Source organism: Aptenodytes forsteri, unplaced genomic scaffold (genome assembly GCF_000699145.1).
Source record: "Aptenodytes forsteri isolate BGI_AS27 unplaced genomic scaffold, ASM69914v1 Scaffold66, whole genome shotgun sequence".
Lineage (NCBI taxonomy): Eukaryota > Metazoa > Chordata > Aves > Sphenisciformes > Spheniscidae > Aptenodytes > Aptenodytes forsteri.
In genome coordinates this window covers 1,829,574-1,843,789 of record NW_008795131.1, presented here as the reverse complement: position 1 = coordinate 1,843,789, position 14,216 = coordinate 1,829,574, and the positions used below count along the sequence as shown (strand labels likewise).

The 14,216-nt window shown below is 52.9% G+C and overlaps 1 protein-coding gene across 1 annotated transcript in view; it reads right to left on the bottom strand.

Annotated features, from left to right (window-relative positions):
- Window positions 1-6,582: 6,582 nt before the first annotated feature.
- The window catches only part of NLE1 (notchless homolog 1), a 10,503-nt gene continuing 2,869 nt past the window's right edge, over window positions 6,583-14,216 (bottom strand). The window contains exons 2-13 of the mRNA XM_019471774.1: window positions 14,098-14,214; window positions 13,791-14,008; window positions 13,615-13,694; window positions 13,234-13,310; window positions 11,752-11,849; window positions 9,992-10,184; window positions 9,388-9,523; window positions 8,953-8,999; window positions 8,606-8,808; window positions 7,501-7,660; window positions 7,340-7,410; window positions 6,583-6,844 (exon numbers count right to left, since the gene is read on the bottom strand). Coding sequence (XP_019327319.1) covers window positions 6,832-6,844; window positions 7,340-7,410; window positions 7,501-7,660; window positions 8,606-8,808; window positions 8,953-8,999; window positions 9,388-9,523; window positions 9,992-10,184; window positions 11,752-11,849; window positions 13,234-13,310; window positions 13,615-13,694; window positions 13,791-14,008; window positions 14,098-14,214 — 1,413 coding nt within the window. The 3' untranslated portion in view covers window positions 6,583-6,831. The remainder of the gene's footprint in view (window positions 6,845-7,339; window positions 7,411-7,500; window positions 7,661-8,605; window positions 8,809-8,952; window positions 9,000-9,387; window positions 9,524-9,991; window positions 10,185-11,751; window positions 11,850-13,233; window positions 13,311-13,614; window positions 13,695-13,790; window positions 14,009-14,097; window positions 14,215-14,216) is intronic.

The window sequence follows — 14,216 nt, the reverse complement described above, 5'->3', positions numbered from 1 at the left end:
CGCCGCCGCCCCGCAGCCCGCGCCTGGGCCTAGGCCCCCTCCGGCCCCGCACACCCCTGCCATGGCTCCTGAGGTCCGTCCCCCTCATCCCCTCAGGGGCACCCTCTGTCCTCACCCCAGCGCCGGGGCAGAGAGGCCGAACTCGAGTTAAGCCCCCAGCACCTGGCTATCGCTTTTAACGCTTGCTGTATTTCACTTTAGCTGTTTCCTCAGCCGCCTCGGGCCCACCTGCCAGCGAGGACAAAGCTGAGGGGCCACCAGGAGAGGAGGGAGGGCTAGAGGTGCCCCGCGAGCCAGCTGCCCTCAGCACAGAGCGAGGCAGGGCGGCAGCCGGAGGCGGGAAGGCCGGTATTCGATCATCCCGCCCTGCCTCGCTGCCAGGGCGGCGATACTGCTTACCCAGCACCTCCAGGGTCGCACCGCTCTCAGCGCTGTCCCTGCTCCATTAATAAGCAAGACCCTAATTCAAACCTAATACAGGGAATTTAAATGAATGGAGAAGCAATGGAGGAACAACCATGTGAAATGCTGTAAGCCAAAGACACTTCAAGTTGCTCACTTTCCTTATAAGGAGAACACCGTCTGTCATTTACAGCCTCTGCCCCCCAGCACTTTTAGATCAGCCTGGGGCTGTTTACAGCAACACATACAAACATTTAAAAAAACCAACCAGCCACCACACAGCAGTCACATGGAGCCTTTGACCTTCACCTCCAGATCTACATAATTATACTCCTTTCCTTTGCTTTCCATTCCTCACTGCTCTCTTCCCCTTCCTCTCTGTCCACGTTCTCCATCACGCCACCTCCACGTCCCAGCTTCACCTGTGCGTGCTCTTTTCAGGCCTCCCCAATATCCCCATCTGCCCCAGACCCCCTCAGCACTCTGACACCGCAGCAGCAGGGATTAACCCTCCACTGAAGTTACAGTCGACACAAGGTGCGCATCGGGATCACGCAGGGCAGAGCTCTGACCCCACATAGCTGTGCTGCGCCTTCTTTCACGTGGTACTGGGTCTGCTTTCAGCACCGCTAGATCAGAATAGAGACTGAGCAGAGAGTTACGCATTGGGTCCTCTTCCTGTTCTTCACTCATCTCCCTTTGCTTTCTGGCACTCAAAGCCAAGCAATACTGGAGCTGCGTGCCATGTCAAAACCTCCACTTCTAGTCTTCTCCAAAGACAACGCACTTAGATTAAAAAAAAATATTCAGCAAGAGAGTCTTAAGGGAATATTGACAGCTTTATGAAGGACATTTTAAACTCTAGACATTATATGGAGACATCAGAGGAATCCTAAGACATCTGGTTTGTGCCAAAGAGAACCAAAGGGCTTTAAAACCCCCCAAAACCGAATCCCCCCTTTATTTTCTGAAGTTCTGAGCTCCCATCCAAAATCTGTTCATAGCACTGATCTAACAAACAAAACAGAGAAAGTGAAGCTGACCAAGTAATTTCAGCAGCTCGGAACACCCCCGTGGAAGGAATAAATGAGATGTAAAAATATTCCAAGTTAATCATAAATTAGGGTGTTGGTAGTAACACAGACACTTTCTAGCATGCATTCACAGTGCCCCTTTAAAACCAGGAAAAAGCCCACAAGTCTCAATGTGTTAAATATTCTGATTCAGAAAATCATTTCCCTGAGAATTGGCTGTTTATTGCCATCCACTAATTCTCACATTCGGTATTAATCCTCTCAGCACCAGTGTGTATCGTCACCCCAGAGTCAATGTCACAAGTTGCATTTTAGGGAGGCTAAAAAAAAAAAAAAATCCAGAAAGATGCCCTTTGAACAGAGAAAGCCACTTGTGCATTTTAGGGAGGCTAAAAAAAAAAAAATCCAGAAAGATGCCTTTTGAACAGAGAAAGCCACTTCAGGAATTTCTAAGCCACCCATTCTGCATTACACTTCAAAAACGAGACACATATTGCTTCAGTAGCAGCACATCTGATGTCCTTTTGTCCCCGTAATGGGGCTGGAGCCCTCGAGCAGGTTTGTTTCAGCACAGCAAGGACAAAACAGCCAGGAGCGGAGGGGAAGTTTGACCAGAATAACTAAACACACTGCTGTGGCACTGGGATTCGAACAGGATCTGAAGGGCCGAGATCTGAAAAACTGCTCGATGAAGGGCTGCGGAATTTGCATGCAGGTCACTCATTTGAGCTGGGTCCTTGTTTAGTCTCTGGGAGAGTTTCTAGGTGTCAATATTTCCAGCACCAGCAGACTACAATAAACCTATTTACAAACAGCACCTTCACTTGCTTTTGCTGCTGAAAGAGGTCGGAGATGAAGCGAGCTGTATTTGTCCGCCTTTCCCAAAGGGAGCCTCATTACTAGAGATGTTGGAAGAGTGATGCACGATAACCCCGCAGGGCTTGTGCTGCTCCTCTCTCCCAAGGAATACACACAGATATTTGCCATTTATTGCTGGCAGGCGGCGGCCGCCCCGCAGCACTCAGAGGGATGTACTGCTCTGCTCTGACAAGCCACACGCCACGACAATAAAATACTCAGCGTGCTCAAAAAGCATGGCCGGGCAGCGGGCACCAGTACCATGTATATCCGACCACAGTGATCCTTCAAAAGCACAGAGTGTGCCGAGTTTGTTTATTTTTAACATCGTACTGTGCAAGAGCTGCAGCCCACTGACAGAGACCACCAGCGGCCTGCAGCTCAGCAAGGACCACCGATTTACAGGGTCAGAGTGAAGAAAACACAGAGTAACAGCCCTGGAGATGGATTTGTGGCTCTCTCCCAGCTGCGCTACCTTGGTTCAGCCAAATTAGTCCCTCAGATGTGAGCCAGGACTCATGATCACAAGAGCAACAGATCTGAGAAGGAATTAGCACCTTTCAGGTTGCTTGTCTGAGTACACAAGAGAAGTACACTTTCATCTGGCAGCAGCTCCCCAGAATACAGACATCACTGTTCCAAGTTTCCGTAAAAACTTTCATCCTCAAAAGTGCTAATGGTCTTCACAGTAAGCCCTTTTCTGCCTTACCACCAAAATGCAGCCCTTTCTGAGGTAGAAACGTCACCTGAACGGTGCCTGGGTTGGCCCAAAGAAAAGCAGAGAGAAGACTGCTTTTCCTAATGTCTAAGCAGAACAATGAATGAAGGTTATTTTCTTCCTGTTCATTGAAAGATTTTTCTTGTATCTCTCCCCAGGCTATAAACATGCACATGGAAGTTAAATTACTGATCTGGGAAAATAATCAAGAGATCAGCTGAGTCGAGCAGAACATGAACGCGTGGCTCCAAGGACCCAGGGAGCACAACATGTACGCCACTTGCCCACCCCTCCTGCGTGGATAAGCAGAACACATAGCATCCTTATGAAAACTGTTCTCAGGGCTAAGGCCTCACTTATCTACATCAACCCCCAAAGGCAGGAGTCCGGCACTGTCCAGCTCATCCCAGCACTATCCCAGACAGCCCACTTCACCCTAGGTGCTCTCACCATTTTCTCCTCTCCTTCCTTCCCTCCCTCCAGCATACCCAGGAATTTATGAGGCAGGTAAACCTTTCTTGGAGGACTGCACGCCTCCCAGTCCTTATCGTCACTGTCCTCCCACTGGGGATTTGTAACAAAATTAATGGTGGCATCAGCAGAGCTATCACAGCTTTTAAAGGAGAAAGTGTCAGAGGGCTCTGTGGGACAGTTTCCAGATATGCTTAAAATTATTCTTATATTACCAGTGAAAAATAATGCCCTTGTGGTAGGCATACCTGTGTGGTACGCTTAACGAGTAACTCGGGTGAAACTGGATTGAAACAGCAGCAGATACTGAGATTCCCATCACACGGCATTGGAAAAGTTCACGTGTTTCAGTAGGTTTCTTGTAAGGTTAGTGACGCGGTTCCTGGAAAAGCAATCAGCAAGCTCCAGCCTACCTTCTAGATTTGTCCTTTAACAAAAAGCAATGTCTTCCCCATCAATAACACCATCGACCCAAATCTGCAACTGTAATTCTAAAAATTAGCTAATTAAAGCTCACATCACCAGGAGAGCGAGGGAGGCTGCGCGCTCGCTTCGCCTCCTGCCAAAAAAGAGCCAGCCCCGAAGCGAAGGGCAGCAGCTCTTCTGCAGCGCATGAGAGCAGGCAGGAGACTGCAGAGCAAGGCCCGGGAAATGCCGCATTCAAATAAAACTGGGAGGAGTGTTACAGGATTGCTTAGGAATACAGCTGGAACGGGGCCAGCACTTAGCATGCATGAAGGCTGGTACTGTATGAATGATAAAAATAGTAGCAGCTGCTTAGATAGGAAAATACGATTTGGTATCCGTGCAAACCCATCACATAGTGTGGTTCAAAATCTACCCGCTATCAGGTCACAGAAAGATTAAGGCTGAGATACCTTCTTTTGGTGTAAACTTAGTTGCAAGACCCTCTCTTTCTTCAAGAGGTCTCACTTTGCTTTGGAAAAGCTTTCTGCTCCAGCATTAGGAAGGTGAGTTTTAATCAGGCTCTGTTCGGTGCTTAATATCACAGAAGCAGAGTCTGAAGGGGTGGCAGGAGCCTAGGTTAGGAGCATGGCCAGAAGGCACGGCAATGGCTTTGCTTTGGAAATCCGTGGACAAGGAAGTGGTCTTTAGGTACATGTATACACACGCACGGCCAAGCCAGTCCCCGCAGGCAGGATCACTTCCCCTGGCTCTGATACATCCCCGCTTCTAACACAAAACACACCATGGATTAACGGGGCGCAGAGACCCCATGCAGCACTTTGGAAAAGGAAGCAGAGAGCGATGCTTCTTCCCTTGGGAAGAGCCACGTACTACCAGGAGCAGCAGAAGCTGCTTTCAAACCCGGGGACACAGGCAGAGCTGAACTCCTGAGGGTGGATTGTTTCCTTTAGCACAGGCAGCCCAAAAAACTTGCAAAGCAGGCAGGCTTCTTGGCTGTTACCAGAGATCCATCAGCTGCACATGTGCTCCTCTCCTTCCCAAGGGCATGGCAGTCTGGAGAGGCAGAATTATCAGCTACAGTTTTAAATCACCCTGCCCCACAACATTTACCTTGGTGAATTACGAAAGGTTTGTTTATGCAGATGGATGCAACATGGCCTTCACCATCAGCAAGAACCAGCTGGAAGAAGCACGTTAATGAAAGAGCAGGATATTGAGTTCTTCCCAAAAGATCCCATGAAGATAGAGCCTGCTGACTTGGCTGGCAGAAAGAGATACTAACAACAACAGCAGCCGCAATTTGTTCTCAGTCATATTAAAGATTTAACCCTTTGTTCCAGTCTTTTGCTCACCTGAACATTTGCAGACAAGCAAATGGCCATTACTGCACCATCCCTCTTAATTCTCCAAAGCAATCCTGCCAGCAGGAATAAAGTCCTAAAATGCATCTTCTGCATCTGGGAAGCATGTGAGACCCAAACTCTTGTTCTGAGTTGTAGTAATCACTGAGTAGCAACTGCAGTATGACGGCTATGGAGAATGTTTTGGCCTTCACGCTAGCTTGCTGCAACTAAATCTGACAATATAATCTCTATTTCTTATTAATCACATCTTGATTTTCACCGTTTTGTAACCATCCTGGAAATAAACACTAAATCCAGGTCTATTTGCCTCACGATTGTTGGAAGCCTGAATTGACTTATAGAAAGGCTCATAAGCAAGCTTACAAATATATAACTGACAGTGTGAATCCCTCTCACCCACTGGGCAAGTAAATGCACTTGAGAAATTCCAGGAGCCAACTCTGTGCAATGGAAGTTTTGCCATCTACTGTGACAGTCCCAGCCCTGCTGTCAACACATATCTAGGGCAAGAGACAAACACCACCCAAAACGCCTGCTCCATTCTTCCCCTTCGCCCTGCTGTCAACACATATCTAGGGCAAGGGACAAACACCACCCAAAATGCCTGCTCCATTCTTCCCCTTCCCCCCCTTCCTTCCTTCCTTCCCCCCTGAGCCGGCAGTGAATGGGAAACAGGCGGTCTCTCCCCTGTTCAGAGGCACAAGTGCCTCATCCCCCCATTTCCAAAAGCCATCGAGACCCGAAAACTCATCCTTCCTTCCTTCCCCCCTGAGCCGGCAGTGAATGGGAAACAGGCGGTCTCTCCCCTGTTCAGAGGCACAAGTGCCTCATCCCATTTCCAAGAGCCATCGAGACCTGAAAACTCAGCAGAGCTCTAGCAGTTGTTTGAAGTCTGTGCCTGTTGCACCCTGAACGGATGAGCAAAGGGGTTAGCTGCTGTGGATGCGGAGGATCACTAACAGATAATGCTCGGCGCAGCCCACAGGGAAATGCGCTGAGTGGAAAGGCAAAACCTTACTGGAGTAACGAGAAGCCCCGAGACCTTATTCTCAGCAGATCTTTGTCCCAGGCATGCAGCCGAGCACAATTCTGCGATGTAATGATGTGCTGGATTTTCCCCTTCCTCTCTCCCTCTCTGAAGGTCACACAAGGACAACCCTTTCTGTTCCCACTAAAAGCCTCTTCTCTGCGGGATTCTTCACACAGCAAGAATGGGCATGAGCTGTCCCCACTCTTCGCTTGTCCCCTTCAAGGGGGCAGGCTACTATAAGGCTGAAATTTCAATAAAGAGCAAGTTGAGATGGAGGCAGATGAGATATCCCTTCTGTAATGTTCAGAGGAAATCATCCCGCAAAGCACAGCTCTCAAGAAGAACTGGAATTAAAATTTCCCTAAATAAATATAAGGAAAGAGTCCATGAGGGAGAGCAGCCAACAGGAACAAGGAGTTGTGCTCAGGTCAGCCTCCATCGTCCATCACCTCGCAGATCTCCCAGGCAGATTGCGCCGAGGGCAGGCCAGCTTAGGACAGAACTGGTGGCTTCGTGTCGCTGCTCCTATCGACGCCATCTGCAAACGGAAAGAGCTGCTGCGTCCCTGTGGTCCAGCACCGGCGCTGCCACACGGCCCAGCAGGTACCATACAAGAGCAGGGCAGTGGGGACCTTGGGACTGGGTTCCTTCATAAGCCGTGGTCAAATGGCAACCAGCTCACAGGAATTTGTCTGTCTGCATAACTGGGAGATGGAGGAAGGTGAGAAAGGAAGGGTCTGACCCACTGGTGCAACTGTTCCTTCCCTTCTCCAGGAGCCAAAACATCTGAGTCAAATTTCACCATTAACTGCTCAGTTGGAGGGACTCTGCTTTCTAGTCATCTCCCAGGGGACAGCAGCAGTTCCTGCCCCGAGGGAGGTCAGGTCTCCGGGCCGGAATTTGGCCCAGCGCTGCGCTCTCTGCAAGGAGAGATCATGCCCTAACCGTGTAGGTCTCTGCAAGGAGGCTGCAGCTCTGAAGGACACATGAAGTGGCTGTGACAACCTCTATGGACAGACAACAGGTTACTTACATCCGCAAACACTTATCCTTCCCTCCACTCGCTACCCTCTGTCCGTCTGGGCTCCAATCCGTTGCATACACCTAGTAGTAGGGAAAGACCCAGTTATTTCTTCTGGGAGGAGGAGCCATTCCTGCTTCTCTCAAACACCTCAGCTAGACCAGACACCTCACCTCGTCCGCATGGCCAGGAAGATCAATGGCCAGTTTCTTCATCTTGGCATCCCAGACCTTCAGCGTGCTGTCACTGCTCCCGCTCACCAGCAAGCGGCTGTCGGCTGACCAAGCGATCTGATACACAGCCGAGACGTGCCCTCTCAGCGATGTCAGGTACCTGGTGCGGAGGAGGCACGAAGAAGCTATTAGAGGAGCAGGCAGCTGGGTTGTTCCAAACCTGCCCTGGCCCAGCCTTCACATTTCTTCTCTACTTGTCAGCAAGCAAGCACAGTCACAGGTTGCTCAGCACAGCCCAAGCCAGCACAGACAAGGCAGTCAATTGTTATAGAGAGTCCACAGGTGGTTCAGTCTGTCTAAAAACCCTCCCAGATGGGCTCAGAGCCTTCTAGGGGACGGCTCTTCATCTCAACTCCTCTGCCAAGAAACCCTTATCCAGCAGGCAACACTACAAGCCTTACTGTACAGATGTGTCCTTCCTCTCTCTGGCTGAACAGCTGGGATTTAGAAGGACCGTTAAAATTACTGACATGAAACCCAAGCTCATCAGTATAAAGGCTGATTTACAGGGAGGGACTGCTGCCCCAGAGAGCCCACCAATACTCTCGCTGAAGGTTAAAAGCTGGACTAGAGGAGCATCCAAACACCACCACCAGCACTTGTAACTACAAGAATTTGCATCGTCCAGAACAAGCTGTTCTCTGGCACAGGAACTGTTTAAACTGGGTCAGTCTACAGTGTGCAACGCACACGTCTTCAGGAGTGGAACATCCCATCCCACTGCAGCTGCACCTGCTCTGGAGAACCGACCCTGCAGCAGGCAGCATGTGCCACACGGGTGCCAGGCAGTGCTGTGGCTGGGTGACAGCGGGGTTGCACACACCCGGCCAAGCACAGACCCCGTAATACAAGAGCCAGACAAGGGACTTCCCAAGGGCAGAGAGAGAGAGACAGCAGAATTACTTTGCATGAGTTCAGGCTACAGAGATGCTGAACACACCAGGAAGTTGCTGGCAATGACATTGGGGCCCATCTCTGCATAACCTGTGCATTCCACACAGACCCCATACAAACACCACCTCTGTAACAGAACAAACCAACTCACTTTCCTGTCCTACCATCCCAGAGCTTTATGGACTTGTCAAAGGAAGCACTAGCTATTATCCGGGTGTCTGGCGAGAAGAGGACTTGGTTAATCAATGCCTGGTGGCCTGTCATTCTCTCCAGCGGCTTCTTGTCTTCTGCCGGTCTCCAAAGAAACAGCGTGAAATCATCTGACCCCGAGACGAGCCTTTCTGGTTCCTGGCCCTGAGAGAGGGATGAAAGAGCCCAAGTCTTGTACAAGCCAGGTGTGGAGAGCTCGGAAGCACACCAGCGTTGGGGTCAACAGCCAACTGTGTGCTTCCACCAGTAATAGTGTTAGAATTGACAGTAGGGAGAAAAGGGACTTACCCTGACTTGGTCATACCTCTGCTGTGCCTTGTCCTTCAGTTCTGCCACTGAAAGAGGGAAAGGGAGAGGGGAAGAAAGAGAGATTTGCAATCCTTAGGTGAAAGGAAGCTTTATAACCCTGTGATGCCAATTCCAGTCCTGTCTCCGTGGGCCAAGCAGACGCATTTGTGACTGCTCACCCACTTTCTCTTTGCCAAGGGCGATACTGGGAGCAAAAGCCCTTGAAAACAGAGTGACCTTCCCATCCCTCAGACCGCTTGACCCTGTGCATGGACAAGGAAGATCGTGGCTGCCAGCATGACCGACACCGGCACAGGACCTGCTCCCAGCTCTCAAGATTGCTTTGGCTCGTGGCAGCGTTAAGAGGAGACATCAGGTCTCCTCGCTATCCTCCCCACCGCCTCCCCCAGCCCACAACACAGGTGCTGCACTTACAGGAGCCGCTTACATCCTGTGGGTTGATGGTGGCTTCAGCAGGTTCAAAGGCACCGGTGCGGAGAACGTAGTCGGTGCTAAGGGCCATGGTGTTCACCCAGTGAGCGTGGCCCTGCAAGGTGCGGCAGAGGACCCCCTGGAAACAAAACCACCCGCTTAGAGAGGGATGGGCAGGACAGAGCCAGACTGCGCAGGACCCACCAGTCCCATTGGGCTGCGAGGACCAACCCTAAACTTTCCAAACCCTCTTGCCCAAGCTGCAGGCAGGACTGTAGCCACGCTTAGCAGGGAAGAAACGACACTGTTGAGCTCCAGGAACTAGTTTCCCACAGGGCCTTGCAAGGAACCCACCAGCACAGGTCGCTCCAGGGATGTTTCCAGCTTTCAGCCCCATTTTATGCTTTTAGGGATGAAAACATTGCACAACGGCTACCCCTTTCAAAAGGTGTCAAGCAACAGGCTCTGACAGGTCAAGAGGATACAGCACCCATTCTGCACCTCCATTTTCCAGGGCACAAGCTGTGCCAGGAAGAACAGACAAAGCTACAACACAGCGTGTCCAGCCCTCTTCGCCAGCAGCTCCAGGGCTGCCTGCCTCACTTACGTCCTGGCTCCTCCAGACTTTGATGGTCCTGTCCTGGGAGGAGGAGTAGAGCAAGCCATCGCCCCCCCACTTCACACACGTCACTGACTGCGTGTGGCTCGTGAGGATTTTGTCACACCTGCCCATCAGCGTGTCCCAGATGCGGATGCTGCCATCCTTGGAGGCACTTGCCAGGTAGCGGCACTCCGGGTTTCTGAGCAAAAAGATCAAATCCATTTGCACAGCACGCACAGCTCCTCCACCAAGCCCTCCCCCTACCAGCCCCAGAGGATTCAAGGGTCCAGAAGTCAATAAAACACAACTTTCTCTTTTGGCTTAAGATCAGAGAGAGGCCAGGCAGGGGCAGAGCGCTGACCTACAGAGAACAAGATCCCACAAGGCAGGGGAGAGGTAGACAGATGCTTCCCTCCAAACCAACTCCTGGGCTGCACGCTGGAGGCATCAATCCAGGGTAAACCTGGCACCTGAGGCCTTGGCAATGACCTTGTTTTCACAGGAGGCAGCTTTAATCCGCTGGCTAACGAGGGGACCGCAAACTGGCACCTTCCCCGGGCACTGGCTGGGGAGAGCCCTGGGCAGGGGCATCAGTCTGCCTTACGCAGGCAGCGCAGACCGGCAGCAACGGGAATGCGTTGAATGCTCCCCTGCCTATGCCATGCTTTGCCTCCGGCAGGAAACGTGCCGGCCTGCAGACACAGAGTGCCGCTGTGCTGGCAGGACTGGAAGCAGCAACGTCCATCCACGTGGCTCAGAGGGGGCAAATTTAACACATCTGGAAGCAGCTGGCCACAACCCAGCAAGGACAGGGGAGCCACAGCCCTCTGTCCTTTGCACAACAGCTTTATCATCGCTGAACACGGTTTTAACGTCAAAGAAAGTGGTCCCTGGCACCAGCAGCAGTGTGGAAGAGCACAGCCCCTCCTGTTGCACAGGAACTGAGCGGGGAGCGCACCTGGCTGGAGGCAGAGCAGTGGAGCCCTGGCAGGGTCATCTCCCTCCTCTCCATTTCCTCATCCTCCTTTATAATCAGTTTTTGCTAATCCAGTTAGTTGTTTGCAAATAGCTGGAGTTTCCTACTGGCAAATTCAATTTGCAAGGCTCTGCTCTGAAGGGGCCCTGTTTCTTTCTTTTTATTTATTTATATCATGTCTTGGATTATTGGCCACAACTGTCCCTCTCCACCCATCTTTCCCAGACAGAGCTTCAGCCGACTGAAGAGATAAGGGAATTGCACAGTTAATCAGCCCTCATGATAAATAAACCAGACGACAGAGGCAACCAGGATGCAGGAGAGCAGAAAGGGAGTGCTCTGCACAGCCTGAGCTCGGGCACCACGCGGGCAGGCTTTCCTCCTCCCAGCTCAGCACGCTGGGGAGGAGCACATCAAATGTTTGTCCAGCACCGTGAAAACATTAAGTGTTTTTCATAGGCGACTATCTCTTTTATACAGGGGAAAACAGAGTCACAGCCTGGCAGTGACTTCCCCAGCACCCTTACGGGGACTGCGAGCAGCAGCTGGGACTCCTGGCTCTGAGCTAGACACATTTTTCCTGGCCCACCCTGGGGGCCATTCTCCTGCACGCACCCCCCCTGCACACCATAACAGGACAAAGGCAAATTGGGGGCCATTCTCCTGCACGCACCCCCCCCTGCGCACCATAAGGGGAGAAAGGCAAACAGGAGCCTTTCCCAACCCTTCAGGTCAGGCTGCTCTTTTCCATACGAGTAAAGGGGAAGGGCTGGGCTGGCCCTTCACTTACATGTGGAGCGGTTCCCAGCACAGACACGTGATCCATTTGGAGTGGCCGGTGAGCACCCGGCCGATCTGATTGCCAGTGGCTGGGTCCCAGAGAAATATCTGTCCAAGAGAGGAAGCAAGAGGGTCGCGTCAGGCCACATACATCATGTGAATCCCAGGGACGTTTGGGCTCCATTTAGAAAGGAGTGTCCTTGGGGTCGCATTTACATTGGCAGAAGCAGGGAGCAGAAAGGGAGGGGGGCAGGAGGGTTGGATGCCTTTCCAGATCCCTGCAGCAATCAGCTGACATCTCAAAGCATGAGACTTGATTGCCCTCCTCTCTGCCTAAAACGCTGCTGCTATAAAAAAATACCTGCCTCAACTCAAAACTGATCTAGGTCCCCAAAAAGCCAGCCTGAGCCTTCGACACCCTGCGCCAGAGAGTTAGTGAATGTTTGCAGGGCGCGATGAAAGCCAGAGCGCGCTAAATGCTACTTATTATCGGATTCTGTAGGTGGGACACATGCTGGTTTTCTCTTGTTTTTTCTCTCTCTACATAAATGTTCATTCAAAGAGCCAAGGTATTAGTCATCTCCTACTTAAGAACCTGGAGGAAACAGGGAAACAGAGGACAAGCGGTTCCCTGGGTTAGATTAAAGCCAGAACAGCACCAATCCAGGGCAGAGCCACCCTGGCCCGGCCCATTTCCTTGAGGCTGGTATCACAGTGGCCTGACAGCGTGGCTGCTCAGAAACTGAGCACGGGACAGCAGCACTCAGCAGCTCCGTGGCCGCCCTTGTTGCTCCCAGACCGTTTGAAGGTCAGAGCAAGTGACTGCCCCTCTGCAGCTCAGCAAGTTACTGACTCACTTTTAATTGCCCACGAGCGCTCCCGCTTCCCCAGGCATTTCTGCATGCACCTTAAGCACACACATTTTGCCCCACAGCCGGGACAGGGCCCCCTTCGCATTCCTGTAGGAGAGAATTTGGCTGTGTCTGAGCGGGAGCACTGCGAAACGGGCTGCCGCTGCACGTCTGGGTCATGCAAACAGCAGCCCCTAGCCAGGCGATACCCTTTCTCGATCCAGACACCTCCCTCGTGATGGAGCCGTCTGCCAAGGACCATGTCCAAAGCCTGGACTCTTTCCTGCGCCGAGGGAAAAGCGTCTGCCACAAGACAGCAGGGCTCCAAGGCGAGAGGTCTACAAAGCCAACAAAGCCAGGGCACTGCCCGGCAGAGTTCAGAGACACTACTCGCAACTACCGCGACGCATCCACATGCAAAGCTCCTCTGGGGAACGGGAATCCTGCTCAGAACAACTGGATACACCCTTCACGCCCCAGAAAAAACAAGCCTTTGCCCCTAATCCCCCACAGCCCCTTTACCAGGTTTCACTTCAGTTCACAACAGGGCTGCAGAGGGTCTCCACGCTCCCACAGACCACCCCCCGCCCCGGCGCGGCTGTCGGGGCACCTGGCCCCGTGCCAAGGGAGCCAACGCGTACCTGGCTGTTCTTGCAGCCCGAGGCCAGCTTCTTGCCGTCGGGCGACCAGGCGATGCTGAGCACCCAGTGCCGGTGACCTGGCAGAGAGAGCACGAGCGGGCGTGAGTGGAGAGCTGTGACTGTCTGTCCCCGGTGTCCCAGCACGCAGCCACTCCGAGGCAGGACTGGAGGTGGGGAGAACCCTCCGTGTTCCTCCTGGCCAGACCCTCTTCCTCCACTTCGTTAATCAAAGAGAGCTACTCCCTCCCTGAGCCATGGCCCCAGCTTATACGGCTCCGGCAGCACCCAGGCTCTGCCCTGTTTGTCCCCCCAAGCAGGCAGGAGGTCCCTGAGGGAGGGGAAGGGTCAGGTGCTGCCCTCCTGGGACACCCCCACACCCACCTTTGGCTGTGAACTGCGGCGTCTCTGTGCTGAGGTCCCAGAAGCGGACGGTGGTGTCTCCAGAACCGCTCGCCAGGTACCTGGGAGAGGAGGAAGAGCCCGGCTCAGTGCGGTGCCCTCAGGGGAGGACAGCGGCCACTGCCGAGCCCCCCCTACCCGCAGCCAGACCCTCGTACTTTCCCGTGGGGCTGAAGGCCACGGAGATGACGGCCTCGGTGTGCCCCTCCAGGGAGCTGGTGCAGCGGGTCACCGCCCGCACCCTGAACACCGCCTGCGGCTGGTAGATGATGTCCAGGACCTTCTCCGTCTCCACTGTCTGCCCTGCCAGGGTCTTCTCCAGCGACGCCACGATCTCGGCATCGTGGACGAAGAAGGCCAGAGGCACCGGCTCATCCTGGGGGAGAACGGGCAGGAGAGGTAGCGAGGGACGGCCCCGGGCTGGGCTCGGGGGGTGCTGGAGGAGCCTGAGCGGGGGGGTCTCACCTTCAGCAGGAGGGCGTTGCAGACCAGCTGCAGCTTGTCCGGGGTGATGTTGACCGGGACGTCGAAGGGGGAGCCCAGGGACTCCCCCGCCTCGTCCCGGAACTGGATCAGGAGCCGCT